Genomic DNA, 22,732 nt, shown 5'->3' with positions numbered 1-22,732 from the left:
CACCTGTACCTGACATGGGTAGTAGACACTTAATGGTGAATATCAATGTAATGTTATGAATCATATTGCCCCTAGTGGCTGATTGGGGTACTCAGCATTGTGGGCCTGCGGGGGAATGTTCTCAATAGGGAAATAGGAAAATGTTTTCAACACACAGAATGTACTTCCCTCCCTCCCTCCCATCCATGGCTAAATTACATTGTATGATCTCACTAAAGAGTAATATGTAAAAAAATAAATATATTAACAGACAATTTTGAGAATTGATTTATGCAGTTAGCACATTACATTTTCACAACACATATTATTATATATTATTTTTCCAGCCCCCCCCAGTGGATGATATGTGCACTGCAAGCTCAGTGGGGGAAAAATGCAATGGATAAAATATACAGGACTTACAGATACCGTAGTCCTCGACTTAAGGCATCAATAGAGGTCAGAATCTCCTTTACTAACCAAGGCAGCAGATTTTGCAACTTGTTTTTGCCATCATTGTTCAGCTAACCACTGCAGTTGCTGAATTGCATAATTGTAAAGTGAATCCCACTTTCTACATGGACTTTGTTTGTCAGAAGCTGTCTGGGAAGGTCACAAATGCCTATCACCCCTGGATGCATTTCATAATATTCCAATATGTCCATTAGAACTCTTAAGTTATTTTTAATTTGTCTCTTTGGTAGAAATCCATTTTGATCTGGCTGTATAAATTCAGTTAGAAATCTTTTCAGTTTCCACTATTATTGAGATAAAAATTTTATAATCCAGATTTAGTAGCGATATCGGTCTGTAACTTTTTTTATCTGTGTCAAATCTGAGTCTTCTTTTGGTATTAAAGTAAAGTTTGCCTCTGTCCATGTATTTGGGAGTTTGGCCTCCAACAAAAGTTCATTAGACACGTCTTTCAACGGTAAGTGTATCTTGTATCTTGTCTACCATCATAAACACATGCCAGTTGCCAAGCAGTGGATTTTTCATCACGTGACCAGGGAGATGCTGTAATGGCTATAAGAGCAAGGACCTGTGGCCACTTTTTCAGTGCTGTTGTAACTTTAAACAGTCATTAGACAAATGCTTATAAGTGGAGGACTTTACTGCTTTTCCTGGCTGACCTGAATAGGGATTTAAAAAGCAATTTCAACTTGAAATGTATCCTTGTGCATGCCATCTTGACCTTTTTTTAAAATCGCGCCCTAAAGACATCTCTGTGCTCTCGTTCTGGTGTTCAGCATCTGATTTATTATGAACTTGAATAAATTGGGCTGGGCTGGGTCTGGCTGAGCTGCTCTCCCTCCCTCCACTGTCCCACAGATCAGGTAGCCAAGGACTAACCTGGTCTTCCCAGTTGCAATGTATGGCAGTGAAAGTTGGACCATAAGAAAGGCTGAGTGCCAAAGAATTGAGGCCTTTGAACTATGGTGCTGGAGAAGACTCCTGCGAGTCCCTTGGACTGCAGGGCGATCAAACCGGTTATGAGGAGATCAACCCTGACTGCTCTTTAGAAGGCCAGATCCTGAAGCTAAAACTCAAATACTTTGGCCACCTAATGAGAAGGAAGGACTCACTGGAGAATAGCCTAATGCTGGGAAAGGTTGAGGGCAAGAGAAGAAGTGGACGACAGAGAAGGAGGTGGCTGGATGGAGTCACTGAAGCAGTAGGCGTGAGCCTAAAATGGACTCCAGAAGATGGTAGAGGACAGGAAGGCCAGAAGGAACATTGTCCATGGGGTCGCGATGGGTCGGACATGACTTCGCAACTAACAACAACAACAACAACCTTGGCTCTTTTATGACTCATGGACTTCAAGTCCCAGAATTCCAGAGCCAGCCAAGGTTGCCTTACCCTGGACTATACCATCACCGACAGGGGTATAGTATTTCTATGGAGACATTTCCAGAGATTGACAACGTTGACTGAAGGTCGGTGATGGATGGGACATTTAAAAAGGCAAAGGAGTGGTTTAGCACATTTAGTTTGTTTCCTACATGTTCAATATTCAGATCCCATACAAAGTTTTGCCTTTTAATTTCAGACTTGAACAATAAAATCTTTCTCTGTGTAGGGCCCATAAAGATGGGAATGTTTTGATGACTGTCCCTAGAGGTTGCTGCCATATTCTAGGGACTTAAAAGAAAAGATTTTGTAGGACCTTCCGTCAATAAGATAGATATTTTTCAATTCTGCTTCATTTGGGCAAAAGGAATGAAATGACAAGCAAGTCTAGTGGACTTCATTTTCTAAGTGTGTTATTCCATTCCTTGTATGTAAAAGACAGGAAGAAACGCTTGGAAACTTATCAAAGAGAAATCCAATTTGAATTAAAGACAGTGAGAAAAATTAACATCCAGAAGTTGACAACTTGCCTCCAGAAGTTGTGGGTGCTCCATCACTGGAGGATTTTAGGAAGAGACTAGACAACCATTTGTCTGTAATAGTATTGGGTCTCCTGGATTAGAAGACTTCCAAGGTTCGTTCCATCTCTACTATTGATATTCTGTTAAATGTGTGTGTGTATCAATTTATATATAGCAGGGGTCTTCAAACGTGGCCCTTTTATGACTTGTGGACTTCAACTCCCAGAATTCCTCAGCCAGGCATGTGTGCCTGGCTGAGGAATTCTGGGAGTTGAAGTCCACAAGTCATAAAAGAGCCATGTTTGAAGACCCCTGCTATACACATTCAGGAAAAAAGAACTATCTGTAAAGTATAGATTTTTCCTAAGCTTTTCTTATTGACAGCAACTGAAGATTCCAACACCCGTTGCGTTAGAAGGTCAAATTTAATCAATTTCGTCTGGAGTTACTGTCAGAATGATGTCTTCATTTCCTCGTCTCACTGCTACTGCCAGGGAACGGTTGTTTCGAACAGCCTCTGTCACATCACGGGTTGAGGTGACCAGTTTTCCATTTATTGCTATGATGACATCTCCATCTTTCAGGCCAGCACTGCAACCCAAACCAGGAAGTGAGTGCATATTTAAACCAAATAAATGTATCGGTAAAATCCATCGTCAGGGCAAGTGACATGTACCCCCCATCATACCTGACATTAGGGCCATTTCAGGTCAGGTTCTTGATCAAGCAACACACATGCTTTGTAGAGAAGCTAGAGTTTTGGAAGCAAAATTTTAGGAACTGTGGCGCCAATGGAAACCTCAGCTTTCTTCCTCCCTATCTGATCAGGAGAGACCCATAGGAAACTTAGAACGTAACAACATGGGAGATCTTTGTGGAAAAGCGATGTTGAAACATGGTTGAGAGGAGACTGAAGAGCACCAAAAAGATCTCCTCAAACCAAAGAGGAACACAACAAATGCAACATGGTGGAGGCAAAAGTAAAATGGTGCACTGCAGCGTGTTTGAGTTGATCACATCTGACTCAGAAAGAAGTGCTGTGGATAACTCAGTGAAAGGTGGCTGAGTTCACCTGTCATGATAATTCCTGGCCTGCTGAAATAAGGTTGGTTCAGTAAATTCAGTTGGTTGGGTTTGGACTAAGGCACACTAAGGCAGAAAGAGTAGTTGAAAACGCATAAAGAAATACTGTGTTAAACCAAAATCAAGCAAAATAAATTGTTGGCTTAGTATAATGTGTGAACCCAGTCAAAAGAGAGACTTCTGAAGGAGACTTTGTGAAGTTTGGATTTACACCATGTTCCAAGATTAAGTTTACTCCCTTGACTGTTCTTTTTTTTTAGCCAAAAAGAACATAGAGAGGAAATAGATTAAGTTTTAGAATGTGGAGTTCCAAAATTTTCAATAGAAGAGAATATATGTTCACCTGTGAGGTCCTTGGTGCTCTCTGAGCTTGGTTGTTTGCTTGCAGATGTTTCATTATCTGACTAGGTAACTTCACTGTCATCATCAACATCAACATCAGCCTGATGTTATCTAGTCCAGTAATGACACATCTGCAAGCAACCAAGCAAGCTCAGAGACCACCAAGGACCTCACAGGTGAACATATATTCTCTTCTATTGAAAGTTTAGGAAGCAAGCATTCATCTTTTACCTTGCAGCAGCTGTTCCTGCTATCACTTCATAAAGATAGACACCGGACCTCAGGTTGGGAAAATCTCGATTCTGCCGTCTCAGCTCATGGATGAGACTAGGAGAGAGAGAATAACAGCTCCAGCAGCAGCAGCTCCAAACTCTCTTAAGATATCTCAGGTTATGCCACTAGTAAATTCTTCTAGACATATATTAGGTTACAATTCCCATCCTAGTTAGTGACCTCAAAGGTGAGCACACCTGGAAGGTGCTAGGTGGGGGAAGGCCTACAGATCAAATAACAGGTGTGACATGCTTCTAATTTCCTGAGAAGCTAGCAAGAAGTGATTTGAGTGGTCATTTTCAAACCAACAGATAAAAAGCAATATGGCCGCAACCGTTGCATGTGAAATGAAATCCCTACCACCAGAATAGAATAGAATAGAATAGAATAGAATAGAATAGAATAGAATAGAATAGAAGAGAAGAGAAGAGAAGAGAAGAGAAGAGAAGAGAAGAGAAGAGAAGAGAAGAGAAGAGAAGAGAAGAGAAGAGAAGAGAAGAGAAGAGAGCTGGAAGGGACCTTGGAGGTCTTCTAGTCCAGCCCCCCGCTCAAGCAGGAGATCCTATACCATCTTAGACAAGTGACTGTCTACTCTCTTCTTAAAAGCCTCCAGTGATGGAGCGCCCACGATTTCTGAAGGCAAGCTGTTCCACTGTTTCATTGTCCTCATTGTCAGGAAGATTAAGATGACCCCAACCCTCTTAGCCTTTTGCAAGTTATTGAATGCTCGGCTGTTCCCTCAGACACTTGGGCCAGGGGAGATGAACTCTGCTACTATGAATGGTTGGTAGTTAGAATTCATTCTTAGATGTTTCAGGGGTTGGTTGGTTTTTAATCTTGTAAGTCGCTTGTGTGAGATGGCCAGAGAGAGAGAAGGAGAGAGAGGCAGATAGAGACAGACACAGAGACAGATATGACAGAAAGATAACAGATATGACAGATGAGATAGATAGATGATAGATAGATAGACAGAGAGAGAGAGATTTAGATATACCAGAAAAGAGATGACAGATGATAGATTGATAGAAGATAGATAGATGATAGATTTAGATATACCAGAAAAAAGATGACAGATGATAGAAGATAGATAGATAGACAGACAGATAAGACGATAGAGAGATTTAGATATACCAGAAAAAAGATGACAGATAGATAGCAGTGTTCCAATATCTCAGGGGCTGCCACAAAGAAGAGGGAGTCAAGCTATTCTCCAAAGCATCTGAAGGCAGAACAAGAAGCAACAGATGGAAACTAATCAAAGAGAGAAGCAACCTAGAACTAAGGAGAAACTTCCTGACAGTGAGAACAATTAACCAGTGGAACAACCTGCCTCCAGAAGTGGTGAATGCTCCAACACTGGAAGTTTTTAAGAAGAGACTGGACAGCCATTTGTCTGAAATGGTATAGGGTTTCCTGCCTGATCAGGGGGTTGGACTAGATGACCTCCAAGGTCCCTTCCAACTTCTTCTTCTTCTTCTTCTTCTTCTTCTTCTTCTTCTTCTTATTATTATTATTATTATTATTATTATTATTATTATTATTATTATTACTACTACTACTACTACTACTACTACTATTACTATTACTATTACTATTATTGACAGACAGACAGATAGACAGACAGATAAGATGATAGAGAGATTTACATATACCAGAAAAAAGGTGACAGATGATAGAGATAGATGACAAAGAGAGGGGGCGGGGAGAGATGGATAATAAAGCTTGTGTGAGGAAAAAGAAGGGTAGAGGAATGACTTACTTGAAAGAAAGGGGGACCATGCGGAGTCCCAGATACTTCTTCTTGGGAATGGTTCCGCCTAGAGAGAAGCAGGAAGTTAAAAGCATACTCCGAAGGCCAAATTAAAAAAAGATGAAAAGATACGGGTTAGCTAACAAATGAATGGAATGTTCTTCCATGATGAGGTCACTGCCCTTCATTGTACTGGCTGGGTCCAAGAGTCACTTGAGCAATTTCCTGAGATGCTACCTTTCACCTGTCGGTTGTGAGTTTCTTCCAGAAAGCGGCGGATCCGGTCGGAGGGGATGGCAAAAGAGATGCCAGCTGTAACCTTCAGAGTATTCATTCCAATGACTTCACCATCCTGTGGAGAGGAGCAGGCGAAAGTGAAAAGAAAGATTCAAGCCCAAGCTTACATACCCTGAAAAATAAATAGCCCATAGTCCACAGCCCTGGACAAGACCAAACAAAAAAGACCTCTGGCATTTTAGGCTGTCATGATTAGATGTCTCCCAATTCACATTTTATCGCTCATTCTGGTTTAAGCATTCACTGACGGATTCACGTATTCTGAGTTACACTCTGACTTGCTTGGTTTGGGGTTTTGTTTTTTTTGTTGTCGTGTGAATGCAAATAATTGTGACTTGTACTCCATGAACAAAATGTAATAAGTCCACAACAAAAGGGAAGATTGTTGGGGTTTAGTAAAGACAAAGAAAAAAATAAACAGTCCTTACCAAGTTCAGCAATGGCCCTCCTGAATTTCCATACTGTGAAGGAGAAAAAGAAGGAAGGAAGTGATCGTATCATGGAAAACTATTTTTTTTAAAAGCTCCAAAGTCCATCTCTATTATTCTATGTCCTGTGTTCTGTAGGCTAAACTGTGCATTGAACAACTGAAGGACTTAGGTATGTCTAGTCTAACCAAAAGAAGATCAACAGCAGCCTCCCCTTATCTGAGGGGCTGGCACAGAGAAGAGAGAGTCAATTTCTTCTCCAAAGCTCCTGAGGGCAGGACGAGAAGTAACAGGTGGAAGATTATCAAAGAGAGATCCATCAAGAACTAAGGAGGAATTTCCTGGCAGTGAGAATGATCAGTCAGTAGAATTGCTTGCCTCCAGATGTTGTGGGTGCTCCAACACTGGAGGTTGTCAAGAAGAGATTGGATAAACATTTGTCCTGAATGTTGCAGGATCTCCTGCTTCAGCAGGGGTTGAACTAGAAGACCTTCAAAGCCCCTTCCAACCTTATCATTCTATAGGTTCTATTTCTGCTGCCAGGTATTGTCTAGATCCGTGGTGGTGAACCTATGGCATGGGTGCCACAGGTGGCACACAGAACCCTTTCTGTGGGCACGTGCGCCATCGCCCCAGTCCTAGGCCTTCAGCTGGGTTTTATAAAACCTTTTCGCTTTAGGCCTCCACTGCCATGTGCAAAAAAAAAGTTCAATCAATCAATCAATTTCAACTTCTTGCAGGAAAAAAAGATCTCAAAAAGTTGGGATTGATTGAACTTTTTAGTCCCACCCAGTCTGCCGTTACCACCACAGCCACGCCCACCCAATGGGCCACGCCTACCCAATGGGCCACGCCCACCCGGCACACAGCAATACATAAGTGGGTTTTGGGTTGCAGTTTGGACACTCGGTCTCTGCAAGGTTTGCCATCACTGGACTAGATATCTTTAGTATAAAAGAAGAACTCTACTGAATGGAACAAAGGTTTGTCTCTGGGATATGCAACCTTTAGGATGCTCCCAAATTTCTGAGGCAAGAGTGGGATGCTCTGGAATTTACCAACTGAAGTTCAAATCCACATACGTTTCAATATATAAATGAGTGGCCAGAGGCCCTTTAGTCCACCCCTTCCACTCCACTGCTAGCTCTAAGAGAAGGCAGACATGAAACTAATCGAAATTGTGGAAGAGGGAGAAGGGGGCAGGGAAGAAGTTTCGGTGTCAACTACCTGACAAGGGGTAATAACCCCATACTTTGCCTCAAATTGAGGTAGATCTACTTCAACACAGAGAAGTCTCTTACATTGATAATGGCATCGGTCTGTATATATTCCATGTCGGAGTCCTTCATCCCAAGCTCTCGGCCATCTCTTTGGGTACTACTTACGATTCCGGTCGTCACTGTGTTTTGCAAGGAGAAAGGACTCCCCAGAGCCACCACAAACTCCCCAGGACGAAGATCTGAGGATCTGCCCAACAGGAGCACTGGGAGGGCTACCTGGCATGGGGAGAATAACGTTCAAACCTCAGACTTTGGAGGCAGCCATTTTTCCTAGTCTCGAAGGATCAGCCATCAGTGAATATGCAAAAAGGCCAGCATTGTTCCTCGTGGGTGTTAAAAAGGCAAATACAGTTGTGAGTCTTTCTCTCAAACGTTACTCTCTTTCTATTTGAATCATGTACAGTAAGGTGCCTTCCCAACTAGTCAACATGCAAGACAGAGATTTTGCCCTATTGGAACGAGAAGGCTGTACTCACCTGGGTGTCTATTTTGATCAGAGCAATGTCCAGCTTATGGTCAACGTCTTTGATTTGGGCATCCGACTGATGGCCAGTTTTGAGCTCGACTTTGATTCTCTGCTTCTTGCTGAGAACATGGGCATTCGTGAGGATTAATCCATCTTCAGATACAATGAAGCCTGAGCCACTGGAGACCAAGACTTCTTTCTTTGTGTAGGGCGCCCTGACCCAGGAAGATAGTCAAAAAAAAAAGCAGCATAAGAAATCCATTATTGCCAAGTTTAGAATTTAAGGCAGTGTATTTCTCAACCCCAGCAATTTAAGATCAGTGGCCTGGGAATTTCTGGAAATTAATATCCGCTCATTCAAAGATGCCAAGAAGATGAGAAACACAATCTCAAATGCCAAAACTCTGAAATCTAGACCATGGTTAGTGGGACTTTCTTTCTAGGGAACAGTTTAGAAGCAGTCAAACTATAAGTCAGTTGTAATATTCTGTCTTCTGAACAAGACAGAAAGGCAGAAGTCCAGCAGCTTTCTGGAGCGATTCAACACAAACAAGAAAAAAAACAGCTACATTTGCTTGGTTAGTAAATGTGATATCATCAACACAATGCTCACTTAATCTGAAAAGCAGGTTGACAGGAGTTTCCTTCAAATCTTGACTTTATTTGTAATGCATTGAGCCCAGTGATGGGTACACCACGAATGAGCAGCTTTTAAATACATTTAAAAACACATTTTATTTTAAAAAGGCTCACACTTTGTCTGAAGCTCAGGAAGAAAAGTAAAATTGGGATCTGGACTAGTGTTTTTTTTGCTGGAAAGTTGGTGTGAGATCAAAAGTGTTAACCACTTTTGATTAATCACTTGGCCAAATAAAATATTCTTGTATTCTATTTCTATTCTATTCCATTTCTATTCCATTTCCATTTCCAATTCCAATTCCAATTCCAATTCCAATTCCTATTCTATTCTATTCTATTCTATTCTATTCTATTCTATTCTATTCTATTCTATTCTATTCTATTCTATTCTATTCTATTCTATTCTATTCTATTCTATTCTATTCTATTCTATTCTATTCCATTCCATTCCATTCCATTCCACTCCACTCCACTCCACTCCACTCCACTCCACTCCACTCTAAAGTGAAGCCATATCTGAACTATTAGGGCATTATTCTTAACTTCAGGAACTTGTGTGTACTTCAAATCCCAAAATTCTGAGAATTGAAGTCCATATTAATTTAAAATTCCTGAGTTTGACAATCACTATGTTACGGAATAATCTACTCCATAAATATTACAGGCTGAATCCAGACCATCACAAGTGACCCCTGGAATTAACAAAATAAATCACTACCTTACATCCTACTGACTTCAGTGGGTCTATTCCAAATCTGCTTAAACAGAGCTTCTGTTAATATCTTTCATTCTTATTTTTTTTCTAATTAAATTCAAGCAGGTGCAAGTGATAAAAAAAAATCCAAGCAGCGTTATTTAAAGCAAGTTTTAATTGCTGATGGGTATTTCGATATTTGTTGTAAATCTTTTCTTTCCCCCTCCCACTCCAGACTGAAAGTTATCTGCAGAACTGCTATGGCTGCAGCTCTCATTTTAAAAAAAGTTTGAAGGAGTAGGGAGGTGAAAGAATCTTTGAGGCAGGGGTGTCAAACTGCCGCCCCACAGGCTGGATGCGCTATGCCGAAACCGCGCCCACCCCATTGCCAGCAATGGAAAAAAAGTTGTGATACATCATGACACAATTGCGTGACATTGCAAGTTTGACACCCCTGCTTTAAGGGCAGAGAAAAGGTCATTTTCAGTATCTAGTAAGAGTTTGGTTAATGCCAATACCCACAGAGAGTTATCAATTTCATCTAGAGGAGAGGTAGGCAACCTTGGCTCTTTTATGACTCATGGACTTCAACTCCCAGAATTCCTGAGCAGCTCAGGAATTCTGAGACCTGAAGTCCACGAGTCATAAAAGAGCCAAGGTTGCCTACCCCTGATTCTAGAGAGAACTTGCTCAAGAACCTACAAACAGTTTCTCTTACCTGCGAAAGAGTTCCAGGTGAACCACAGACGGAGCAATTTTTTCAACCACGTCAGCAATAAAGTTAAATTTATGCCTTGGGCTGTTGAGGTCCACAGCACCTGTAGGACAATGTCTCCCCCAGTTCATTGATGCATGTTAAGCCAGTGAGATGCAATGCTAGAACACATGAGGACTTGGGGTTACTGACCCCCAAATCCCCTTAGAAAACCATTGCATGGAAAACAATACCACCAAATTAGATTTAGTTGGATGAACAACAGGTTGATGTAATATAAGGAGTTTCCACACACCTCTTTTCATAAACTGGTGTCATCCACAGAGATAGACAGGACTCTAGTTCACATCATCGCTGGGGAATAGACAGCAATATTCTTTATTGCATCCCAAGACAGGAAGACCACAGACCAGATAACATAGTACATACAGCTCCTTCCTGGCTCAACTACTGCATGTTTTCTTAATCCCAGTTAGCTAAATAAATCACAATTTGCTGGGCTCCTTCAGTACAGAATGTAGTGAATGGGCAAAAAGCAAATGTAGAAATTACAGCTTAGTTGAGAAACACAGCTAATAAAGTTGATGTTGAACTTAATTACGGCAGCAAGACTTTTAGTAGGTCAATATTGGAAGAAGGAGGAATTGCCGACTATAGAAGAATGGACTTTAAAAGTTTCCAACCTGGCGGAAATGGCAAAGATCTCGGCGTATTTGAAAGATCACTCGCAACAACGTTATATTATGGAGTGGAAAAAATGGATTGATTATATCCAGAATAAATATGGGACTAAAAAGTTTCGCCTAGCATTTGAATAAGTATTGATGTGATATTTGTATTGCTTGTAGTCACTTTATAAGAGCTAAAGTGCGATAGACTTAATACTTCATTGATGTTAGCATATGGTTGTTTATGATTGTTTTTACTTTTATACCTTGTATTTAGCTCTGGGAAGTCGGGGAGGGGGGAGGGGGGAAGGGGAGGGGGGAGGGTTGGGTGGGGCTGAGAAGGGGGTGGGTGGGGAGGGGTTGTCCTTCGGGAGAAGGGCGGTATACAAATTAAATAAATAAATAAATAAATTAAATTAATAAATAAAATGTATTGAAAAACTTTTCAATAAAAAAAGAGAAACACAGCTAATAGGATAGTGGTTTGCTTTCCTTCAGGCTTATCACATTGTGTGAATCTGCTTTGGCTCTCTGAGTTGGTTTTCAGACTAATTTAACTGCTCCCTCACTAGGATTGGTATAACCTGGTATGATTGTAAGGCAATGGACTACTTTGCCTGAGTCCATTAATCCAGGTACTGTGATTCGTATAATATGAATTTGAAGAATGCTACTTGTGCTTCATTCAGTCCCGAGGGGTCCTTGATGCTCTCTGAGCTTGGCTGTTTTCTTGCAGACTTTCCATTATCCAATCTAGATAACACCATCTGTGCTTGTTAGATGCTGTCTATTTGGCTAATGAAACATTTGCAAGAAAACAAGCTCCGAAAGCACTTAAGGACCCCCTCATTCTAACCCTGAGCTACAAAGATTCAGCTTTATTCATTCAATCCAACTGAAGCAATATGCGAAGCCTTAACACAATGTGCAAAGCAGGGCGCTGGCATCATCAAGCCCATCACTCCATTCGTGCGTTAAGTGGTTCACACTTTAAAAAGTGGCTCTCCCAAGCCAGTCCTCACCACTTTCCCAGCTCCCATTTCGACCTGTGTCTGGCCATCTGCATGTGTAAATGTGTATATGTGTGTGTGGGGTGGGTGGGTGAGCTTGACTGTCTCCAAAAGAGTTAGTTTCTCTTTCCAAGAGAAACGGTGTGGAATTGGGGCGGGGGTGTTTCACTTCAGCAAATTCCTTTTGTGCTTGGCCAGTTTAAGGTATCCAGGAACAGATTCCAGCATTCCTGCCTGGGTAAACCAGGTTTCTAGCCAAGCTGTGGCCCCCAAGTAGGAAGGGCAGCCCCAGTCTTCTCCTCTACCCTCCACCCCGTCCGCTCCCCTCCGAGGACCCGGCACCCACCTGCTTCTCCGCAGTTTCCTTTATGGACGGGGACGACGGGCGGCTGGTAGCCTGAGCTGGGCTGATGGTTCCGGGCGCGCAGCTGGCAAAGGCTGCTGTAGGTGCGCCCATCGCTGCCGCAGACCCCCAGGGGCCCCTCCACGCATGAACAGGTGCCCGGTCCGGGGCTGTCCGGCCGCCTGTGGCAGAAGAAGCCCCGGGCGCAGAGGCCGCCTGGCGCGCACGGCTGACCCTCGCCAGGCGCGCAGTCCCAGCAGCAGCCGCAGCGGTCCATCTGGAGCTGGCCCCCGACGGCCAGGCAGGCTTGCGCGGAGCGCGGCGGGCAGCGCATCGCCTGGCACTCCGCTGGGCAGGGCGGCAACGGGCTGGAAGGAGCGGCCAGCAAGGCCGGCAGGAGGACGAGGAGGAGGAGGAGAAGCAAGAGCGGCGACCGGTGCGCCATGGCGATGGACGGAGCGGCCGTGGCTGCAGGAACCAGACTAGGTGGCCGCGCCGACGGCTCGCAGGCTTTAAGCGGGGAAGCCAGAGGGGTCGGGCCGGCCAAGGGGGCGGAGGCCCGTGGGCGGCTGGCGCTACCCACCCGCCGCCCCCCTCCAGTCGCCTTGCAGTCAGGGCAGAGGATGGAGGATCAAACTCGAAGCTCGGCGCGCAAAGTTCTTTCTCAGAGACCAAGCAAAGCACAGACGAGCGCGGACGAACGTCAGGATGGAATCAGAGCTGTGGCGCTGGATCAGGAGTTTAGGTTGCTACCTTTGAATCTTTCCTAAGCCCCTTCTCGCCCACTCCTCCCAGACACCACGTTCAGGGGCCTTTTTCCGAACTTAGAATAGAATAGAGCTGGAAGGGACCTTGAAGGTCTTATAGTCCAGCCCCCTGATCAAGCAGCAGAACTGATACCATTTCAGACAAGTGACTGTCCAGCCTCTTCTTAAAATCTCCAGCGATGGAGCGCCCACGATTTCTGGAGGCAAGCTGTTCCACTGATTGATTGTTCTCAATGTCAGGAAGTTTCTCCTTAATTCCAGGTTGCTTCTCTCTTTGGTCAGTTCCCAACCATTGTTTCTTGTCCTGCCTTCTGATGCTTTGGAGAATAGTTTGACCCCCTCATCTTTGTGGCAGCCCCTCAAATACTGGCATACTGCCATCATGTTGCCCCTGTTTCTTCTTTTCTTTAGACTAGCCAAAACCAAGTCCTGCAGCTATTCTTCATATGTTTTAGTCTCCAGGCCTTTGATCTTCTTAGTTGCTCTTCTCTGAACCCTTGTTCAAGGTCTCAACATCTTTTTTGTAGTATGGTGAGCAAAATTGGTTGCAGTATTCCAGGTGTGATCTTACTAGGGTTTTATAAAGCGGTACTAATACCTCGCGTCATCTTGATTCTATGCTTTTGTTTATGCAACCTAGGATTGTGTTAGCTTATTTGGTGGCTGCTGCTGCCCATTGCTGGCTCATAGTCAAAGCGATCGTCCACTAGGGCTCCAACGTCCCTTTCAGAGTTATTGTTTTTGGAGCCAGGTCTCACCTAATCTGTACTCAGATCTTTGATTTTTCCTGCCTAAATGTAAAACTTTGCTTTTCTCCACATTAAAACTCATTTTGTTGGGATAGGGCCCATTGCTCAAGTTTGTCAAGATCTTTTGGAATCCTCAGCTTGTCTTCTGGGGTGTTGGCCATTCCAGCCAGTTTAGTGTCATCTGCAAATCTGACCTCTTAAGATCCCTTGATAGGTTTGGAGAAGAAAAACTTAGGCCCTCTGGTGGGATCAAGGAGGAGGACCTTCTCGTTGGGGGAGGGTGGCTCCCTCCCTGTGGAACTTAGATTGGCCCCCACTTTGATATTCTTAAAAAAGGCCCTGAAGAGATGGCCTTACCGCTGGAGAGCTCAGGGTGATATGGAGCCCATGAAAGTGATTGGTTTGGTTGTTGACACCAGAAGGGTGGAGACTTATTGGGTTTTTTTATTTCTATAAGCCAACCTGTGAGTGAGTTGGGCAGCCATATAAATTTTCTTAATAAAGAAAATTAAACAGAAGTTGGCAAAACATCTCTTCCCATAGCAGCCTACCTGTAAACAGAATTAAAATGCCTTCAGCCAAGCTCCACTGGTGGTGAATATATGACTACGCCCCATGTAGTTTTTGGACATTAACAGTAGATTGTTATTGCCTTCTAGATTTTTTTTTCACCAACTTTCCTATTAATATTTTAATATTAATATTTTTTTTTGCAATGCATGCAAAAAAGGGACGCTGCACTGATCTTTATTAATCTCTCCTCACTTTCTCTGCCAGATGCCTCTAATTTAGAAACGGGTTTAGAATTAGACCTCCAGTACAGGATCATTATTGTATTTAAATACTTACCTGGTTGAATCCAGGCTATTAAACTTTATTCAATAAGTAACAATTCAACAAACCATGGATTTAATATGACCTCAATGATCACACATTCGCTACTGACTATTTCTGATGGGCTCACAGCAGAGTAGGAAATAAATATTTAAAATTAATCCAATTTTGGCCAAGGTTTGCATGCTCCTTTGCTAGCAGATGAGGGGGAAAAATGCAGGTAGAAGAACATGTTTGTGGCGATAGAAGTTTTATCCTTCAAATAAACAACTTATCCTGTATTGGTCCCACAAAGCTTATGTCATTTTGCTGTTGCCATGCTGGAAAATATGAATTCATTTTTGTAGCTAAAATTAAAAAGTGGCAGTTTAAATCGCTCAATAGCTGGGAAGAAATACATATTGAAAAGTTCAAACATTTTAAGGGGAAAACCTCCACGGACTTATTACCAAATACTCCAGTGGGTAAAACAGATCTGTTGACAAATTTCATTCAAGGAACAAAATAACTTTTTCTGCAGGACTGGAATTAAAACTGAGAATTATTAGCAGAACTGTCCCTGAGCAGTGTGCAAAATAGCACAATTGCTTTCTTTTTTTCGTGTGTGCAATTGAAGTGGAAAACCCAAGAAAACCAGCTTGGATATTTTTCTCTCTCACCCTACTTGACTAAGGCAGTATTTCTCAACCTCAACAACTTTAAGACGGGTAGCTCCCAGAATCCCCCAGCCAACCAAAGTCAAAAGTGGTTGTGGCCATCTTGACTTTTGGGCTCTCCCATGGATACCCCTTAATTTTATACAGAATTCTGGATATGACTTTTTATGATGGAATCCCCCATCTTGCTCTTAAGGCCTTGGGAATTGGGATTTTGATTGACCCCCTTTTTTCATACAACTTTCTTACTTCCTCTCCACAGAAAGAGATAGCCCTTCCTCCAGAAGCAGGGGAAAAAAAACTCACTTTTTCAACCGAAGAGCAAAGAGTTGGGATGCAAAGTCCCACAGTCAGTCTAATTTTGAGGGACGGCCCAGATGCCATTGAAAAGTACAGTAGCTCTTAAAAAACCCCTTTCTTGGGGAAGCTTAAGACACAGATTGATCCTGGACCATCCACGGTGATGAAAACGCTGTACAGATAGTCCTCAAGTTACAAACTTTCTTTTAGGGAACATTCAAAGTTTCAACCACACTGAAGTGACTTACGACCGGTCCTCACATTGACAAAGGTTGCCGCGTCCCCAGGGTCATGTGATCGAAATTTGGGGGCAGAGCAACCAGCATGTATTTACAATGGTTGTAGTGCCCCCGGGGGAAGCGGGGGGGGGCACGTGATTGCCATTTGCCATCTGCCCAGGAGGCTTCTGGCAAGCAAAGTCAATGGGAGAATCTGGATTCGCTTAGTGGCCATGTGATTTGAGTCTCTCTCCCCCCCCCCTCTGCATTTCTGGGTGGTGGTGGTGGAGGAGGAGGAGGGGGGATTGGGCTGGAGGGATGTGAGTTTTTCGTCTCCTACATCAGCAGCAGGATGGGAAGGGAATGGATCTCGGCGGGTGGGGGGAATCTGCAACTCTAGCTGAATTTGAATTTGAATTAACCAGTGGAACTCCTTGTCTCCAGAGGCTGTGAATGCTCCAACACTGGAGGTTTTTAAGAAGAGACTGGACAGCCATTTGTCTGACACGGTACAGGGTCTCCTGCTTGAGCAGAGGGTTGGACTAGATGATCTCCAAGGTCCCTTCCAACTTTATTATTCTATTTTGATTTACTGAACAACTGCACAGATTCGCTTAACAATTATGGCAGAAAAGGTTGCAAAACCACGCCCGACTTGCTTTAACACCCACTTGGCTTAGCAGTGGGAATTCTGGTCACCAATGGTAGTCGTAAGTCGAGGGCAGTATAAAAGAGTGCTGAATGCAGTCCAGGTAGTCCTCACCTTACAACGGTTCACTCAGTGAGCATTTGAAGTTATAACAGCACTGGGAAAAAGTGACAAGACCATTTTTTTCCGCACTGGTAACCGTTGCAATATCCCCGTGGTTATGTGATTAAAATTTGGGTGCTCGGCAACTGGCATGTACATATGATGGTTGCAGCGTCCCGGGGTCAGGCAATCCCCTTTTGCTGCCTTCTGACAAGCCAAGTCAATGGGGAAGACAAGAGTCACTTAACAACCTGGTTACTAACTTAACAACTGCAGCGATTCACTTAACAACAGTGGCAAGAAAGGTCATAAAAATGGGGCAAATCTCACTTAGCAACTGTCTCGCTTAGCAATAAAAATTTAGGGCACAGTTGTGGTCATAGGTTGAGGACTACCCATACCAGGACACAATATTTAATTTTCCGTGAAATCCAGCATGAAAAGAAGAAAAAAGAGAGAGAGAGAGACAGCGCAAAATTCTGCTCATAATTTTATGTGTTAACAATGGCTTAAAAAATCTCCAGAGCAAAGAAGTGGATGAAAGCTGCGATTGTGGGTCTATTTATTGGGGAACAAACCCCATTTAACGTCACAGGACTCATTAACAAGTAAAAAGCACGCCTTCCAGCGGGTGTCAAAAAAAATCAGGTGGCCCACAACATAATGCTTTATTACCCTGTTTTTTTTCCTTCCTTGCCTCTGTATTATGAATGATAAAACCAAAGAGCAGCATGATCTCTTAACTGAGTTTTGCAGCTTACTTCCAAGTCTGAATAAGCAGCCTCCACACAAGGCTGTGGACCAAGTTATGCCCATCGCAAGAATTCAATGATATCAGAAAGGGGGGGAAAAAGATGCAAATTATTCAAATTCTCTAAATTACACAGGCTGCAACTAAAGTTTTCCTTTTCCTTTTTTTTTCCTTTGAGGAGGTAAGAATAATGTTGATTATTTCACCCACTATTCTTCCCTTGCAATATCCACGATGGTTAGGGGATTCAAATTCACCTATTGCATCGCATCTCAGGCAAATATTATTTTGCCAAATGCTTGGCATAAATCTGGAAGCGACAGCAAAATACCCAACTGGCTCAATGGGAGAGATCATACTGTGTTGTTGTGTTTTTTTTTAAAAAAAACAAAAACCTCTTATGTTCCTGAATTAACTGAAGTACAAAAAGATGCACACCTGAGAATCTTGATCTCACAGACATTTCACACATATTCTGCAAGAGAGTAGTCTTGGCACACTTGGACACAGGATTTAACCGTAAGCCTATGGCTCAGAACGGGAGCGTGGTTCCTTCGCATCTGCTGCAAAGTATGATTCCTGCCAACTATTGGAAGTCAAGATAAGCACTGTGCATTTTCAGTTGCAAATCTGTACCGCCACTGCTGTGCTTGCAAAGTCTCCTGAAGTTCTGTTTTTTTAAAGGAGAGTAAGATGACGACATTGGGATTCTCACCAGTAGCAGGAAATATTGAAGAATGGAAATAGATCTACGTAGAAGTTTTTTCCTCCCCCCTCTACTCATCATTCAGAACTACCTTCTACCTGCTGACTTAGTGCAGACTAGGATCTCATCTTCGTTTACCGTAGCTTTCCCCACATGAAAGCATGGTAGCTACAGCTTGTAAGGTCCCAGTTTGGGAAAGACGTAACATGAGAACAAAGCAAGAAGCTGGACTTGGTTTTGGAAGGGTTGGTTCTTCAATTCTGTTGTTCTGTTGATCATCCTTTCTCCTCCTTTGTGTGACAGCCAGGTATTCCTGACTCCCACCTTTTCTGAATTGAATTTCTTCTGCCCTCCAACCCAGCTGTCCTTGGAAATTCCAAAGGAGGAAGAAGCCATCTTGCAAAGGCTAAGTGGGATCTACATCTTCCTGCACCTTGCAAGATGTTCATCTCCACTACTGTCACAATAGATCAAAGTGTCAGGGGATATCACCCCCCTGCTTGCACCCCCTCCCAGGTCCCCAGGATCCAAAGGTTACCAGGAAAGACCCCAATTTGGAACCTTCATCAATCTCGGGCAGTCATTAAAACAATTACTTAGTATGGCCCAGCATACGACAACCTCATTGCTCAGTACTAAAGTACCATTTGATATTCACTACGGAAAAAAACCTTTTTGGTATCTCCATTATTATTATTTTCCACACAGTCTCACAGGCCTCAGAGAAGAACTGAAAAAGATGCTGTTTCAATGAGGATGTCCTTGCTCTGTTTCCTCTCTCCAATTTCTTGAAAATTCCTTTCTTCGGCATAGATTTTAATGTATACCATATTACCAGACTGCTGTTGAATTTTCTTAGAATTTGTTGAGGGATGGTTTTCACTTTACCATGTTGCTTTTGGTAGCCAAGCTGCCTGCTACATACAATTATATTATGGAGAGCTCAAAATCTTGGCTAGCTTGTAACTCAGGTAACTACCAGAGCCTCATGTTCTCATCTGAGACTTTCATCCTTAAGAGAAAGGAAAGAAAGGGGGGGGGAGGAATTCCAAGCTCTCTTCCTAGCCTAAGATTTGGACATTAAACAAGGTGAACTGCCTTCAGTTCATCCACTGATCAAGCAAAACCCCACTGTTGTTGCTACCAGAACAGGAAGGGTAGATATACTAAGTTGCTGTACGCTCCAGGTAATTCTAGTAAAGCCTTTTTGCACAAACAAGACAGGAAAGTGTCAGGTTTATCAAGGCCTCCAAATGAACAATGTGGGCTTCCCTTCACTAGACAGGAAGCAATGATGGTGGAATGAACAGCTTCTCGTGGTGAATGTGAGAACCCTTTGTATGGTTCTGCATCCTCAACAAACTTGAAATAGGATCATCTTGAATATTCTGGCACCCTCTGAATTGTGCTTGATCTGGAGAAGACTCCAGCAGAACATACAATCCCCATGTAAGTGTAGATTCTTCTCAGCTTTAAATTTGTTGCATTGCAGTATCTGTTCCGTTTGGAGCTGGTGCAAGCTAACTAGTGTTCATCCAGAACATCCCATCCTTAAAATGCCTGTTTCCTGGCAACATCCACCTTGCTGCACAATCACACATCTGAGGTTCGGATGTTTTCATCCTCTAAGTCAATCAGAAAGCGGTGCTCTTTAAAGTTCTGGGGTTCTGATCTATGTCGGACACGCCTGACCTGGGTCTCTCCAGCATCTCGTTCAGCAGACAAAGGGGCAAACCCAGAGTTGCTCAGCTCTTCAGCCTGTTCCTTGGAGGCCGGCTGTTGCTTCTCCTCCATCTGTGGCACAGGCATCCACGGCAGCCAGCAAGAAGTGGAGGGACCTTTGTGACCAACCCTGGACTCCTCTCCTCGCTGCTTCAGCCATGCAATGGATGATGTGGTACAGCTGGACAAGGTGGGACTTCCTCGTTTATCCATTGACACTGATCTCACCAAAGGCATTTCCTGCAAGGCAAAAACCAGAAGATCAGTGGCAGCTAAGAATCAATACAGGTAGTCTTTGGGTTATGTTCTTATGGTTCAGCAACCATTCAAAATTACAATGATGCTAAGAAAATGAACTTACAGCCAGTCTTCAAAATTGCAGCTGTCGAAGTGATCTTTATAATATTTTTTGCCTCCTTTCTCTATTATTGGTCTAACCACCTTCGTTGGATCTCCTGGGGTCCCTGCAGGCCTCCCCAGCTTCAGGAGCCTCAGCCCACGCCAAGTCCTGATGACGTAGCCTATTCTGGGTCCTGCTGATCCAGCCCATTCTGCAACTTGCACATCCCACACCTTCCTGACACACAGGCGCAAAAGACTCAGCACAACCCACCACTTCGGCTTCTAAAGAACCACCATCCACAGGTGAGTCCCTCCACTGGGGCTCGTTGCTGTTTTGGAGGGCAGCTCTCAAGCCATCGTACCAGAGACACAAGTGGGACTGAATGCTAACCAAGCAGCTCTGAGGTGTGGCCTCTGCCTATGCAACCCTTCACACCCTGTAGTGGTCCCAGGGCATGCTGCATGCTCTGCTTGTGCAGGATGGACAGGGTCCTGGACCTCACGGTACCTTAGCATGACAGCAGAAGCATGAGATCTTCACCTGACAACTAGATGTTAGGGTTGCCATTACCAAACTTTATGAATAAGCTCTCATTTCCATGATGGTTACAAGCAAAGCCTTGATGTCAGGTTCCACAGGACCACACACCGCTGAGCATCAAATTCACCTTCCTGAGAATCTCATCATTCATTGTTATCCAGTGACTGTAACTGCAGGTGTCGGGTACCTAGAACAGGGTGCTTGAAATGCTAGCTGGATTATAAGGAGACATGTTAGGATGAGGAAAACTGGGACATTCCTTGAGCTTGTTCATTTTATTTATTTATTTAAGAAAATTTATATGGCCATCCAACTCACTCTTGGTGACTCTGGGCAACTTGCAAGAGTAGAGCCCCAATACAAAAACCAATAACTCTCTATCCCTTGGTGACAACAATCAAACAAGCCACTTAATGGGTTCCATACTGTACCCAAGACTGTTGGCAGCACCAGGTCTTGAGGCCTCTGTGTAAGAATGTCAAGATGGAAGGCAACCTTATATGTGCAGGGATGATGTTCCACAGGGAGAGGGCCACCACAGAGAAGATCCTTCTTCTTGCTCCCACTAGATCAGGGGTAGGCAACCTCGGCTCTTTTATGACTCATGGACTTCAACTCCCATCAGCTGTGCTGACTCAGGAATTCTGGGAGTTGAAGTCCATGAGTCATAAAAGAGCCGAGGTTGCCTACCCCTGCACTAGATGGACCTCTTTAGGACAGGGGACCCATAGCATTCCCTGCCTCCCCACTGTGGTGGGGTGTGTAGATATAACCGGGAGATATGAGTTGATGTCCTACAACTCCTTCATTCTTCATCATAGGGTTGAGGCTGCTGAGAGTTAGACTTAAATCATTTGCTAAGATACTTCACCCATGCCATCGACTCCTCAGCTTAAAACGAACAGAGACAAATCTCAAAATCTGGGGAATGGGAAAGAGAGTTAAAAGATTTTTGGAGCTTGGATTGTTTGGCAAAAAGTTACCTAACTCTAAAGTTTGGCCAAATGTCTCATGATAATGGCCCAAAGCTGCAGATAGCTTAATGACCCACACCTCCAATTTTCCCTGTCATTCCCTGCAGTCCATTTGTGATCTTGTTATTTACGGTATGTATTTATTTATTCAGATGGCTGGAGAAAACTCTTCTGGAAATGAGCTCTTTTTCAAATGTTTGCTTGACATTATGAAAACAGATGACCTCTGCTTCAAAGAAGCAAAACAAAAAAAGTGAACCGATGCCATAGTCCAAGTGGAAAGAATTTGACCTACTCTGGGACAGCTCTTTAACGCCTGCACCGCACCCGAAATTTCTTTGATCCAACTTTTCATGTCTTCAGGGCTGTAGGCCTATCGGAAAAGAAAAGCAAAAAGATACCATCCAGAGCACTGTGAAGTTAAATTCATGGATATTTTCTGATCAATTAGTTTCTTTTTTAAATCAGAAAAAGTCTGTTTCACATTCCTTTACACCTAGACCCATTAAGTTCTCTGCTTGTGTCCGAAGCACCAAGGCACATCCGGGTTGAAAGGATTAAACTAGAGTTCCCCAACCTTTTGGGCACCAAGGACTGGTTCCATGGAGAAAGGTTTTTCCGCGGACTGGAGGGGGCATGGGTTTGTGTGTTGCCTGCATCCCACGGATGGGGCTTTGCTTGTTTGTGCAGACCGGCTGCTGGCATGCTGCAGCCCCGTACCGGTCCACGCACTGGGGGTTGGGGACCCCTGAATTAGACAATGACATCACCATTGCCCTGGGGACATCCAGTTGAGGGCTCTTTTCATGTTCCCGACAGCGCTGGAGTGAAGGATGGGAGCTCAAGCCCACCCCACAGCAGCACTCGGGTCTCGAACGCAAGCTGGCTAAAATCCATCCCTGTGTCCTAACCACACAAGTCACCATACTCTTCACCCATTAGGTCCCCTACCCTGACAGTTCCTAACAACTCCTAATTATGTCTTATGACCTAACAATTAGGAATTGTCAGGATTGGAGACCTAATGGGTCAAGAGTATGTGTGGTTAGGACGCTGGGATGGATTTCAGCAAGCCTGCC

At 43.6% G+C, this 22,732-nt stretch overlaps 2 protein-coding genes across 6 annotated transcripts in view; both read right to left on the bottom strand.

Moving 5' to 3' along the window:
- Positions 1–2,779: 2,779 nt before the first annotated feature.
- On the bottom strand, positions 2,780–18,470 carry HTRA4 (HtrA serine peptidase 4; the record flags this gene model as incomplete). Its single annotated transcript, XM_083368857.1, has 10 exons — positions 2,780–2,945; positions 4,011–4,106; positions 5,812–5,869; positions 6,040–6,154; positions 6,528–6,560; positions 7,829–8,023; positions 8,284–8,488; positions 10,325–10,424; positions 12,346–12,946; positions 18,399–18,470. 10 exons carry the CDS (start codon positions 18,468–18,470, stop codon positions 2,780–2,782), a joined length of 1,641 nt encoding a protein of 546 aa, XP_083224983.1.
- Positions 17,016–22,732, bottom strand: part of PLEKHA2 (pleckstrin homology domain containing A2) — a 74,121-nt gene continuing 68,404 nt past the window's right edge. For all 5 annotated transcript variants that reach the window (XM_083368465.1, XM_083368464.1, XM_083368462.1 and 2 more), the window contains 2 exons: positions 21,949–22,026; positions 17,016–20,036 (listed from right to left, as the gene is read on the bottom strand). In XM_083368465.1, coding sequence (XP_083224591.1) covers positions 19,668–20,036; positions 21,949–22,026 — 447 coding nt within the window. In that variant the 3' untranslated portion in view covers positions 17,016–19,667. The remainder of the gene's footprint in view (positions 20,037–21,948; positions 22,027–22,732) is intronic.

Source organism: Vipera ursinii, assembly GCF_947247035.1.
Source record: "Vipera ursinii genome assembly, chromosome: 8".
Lineage (NCBI taxonomy): Eukaryota > Metazoa > Chordata > Lepidosauria > Squamata > Viperidae > Vipera > Vipera ursinii.
This window is presented reverse-complemented; position numbering and strand designations above follow the sequence as displayed.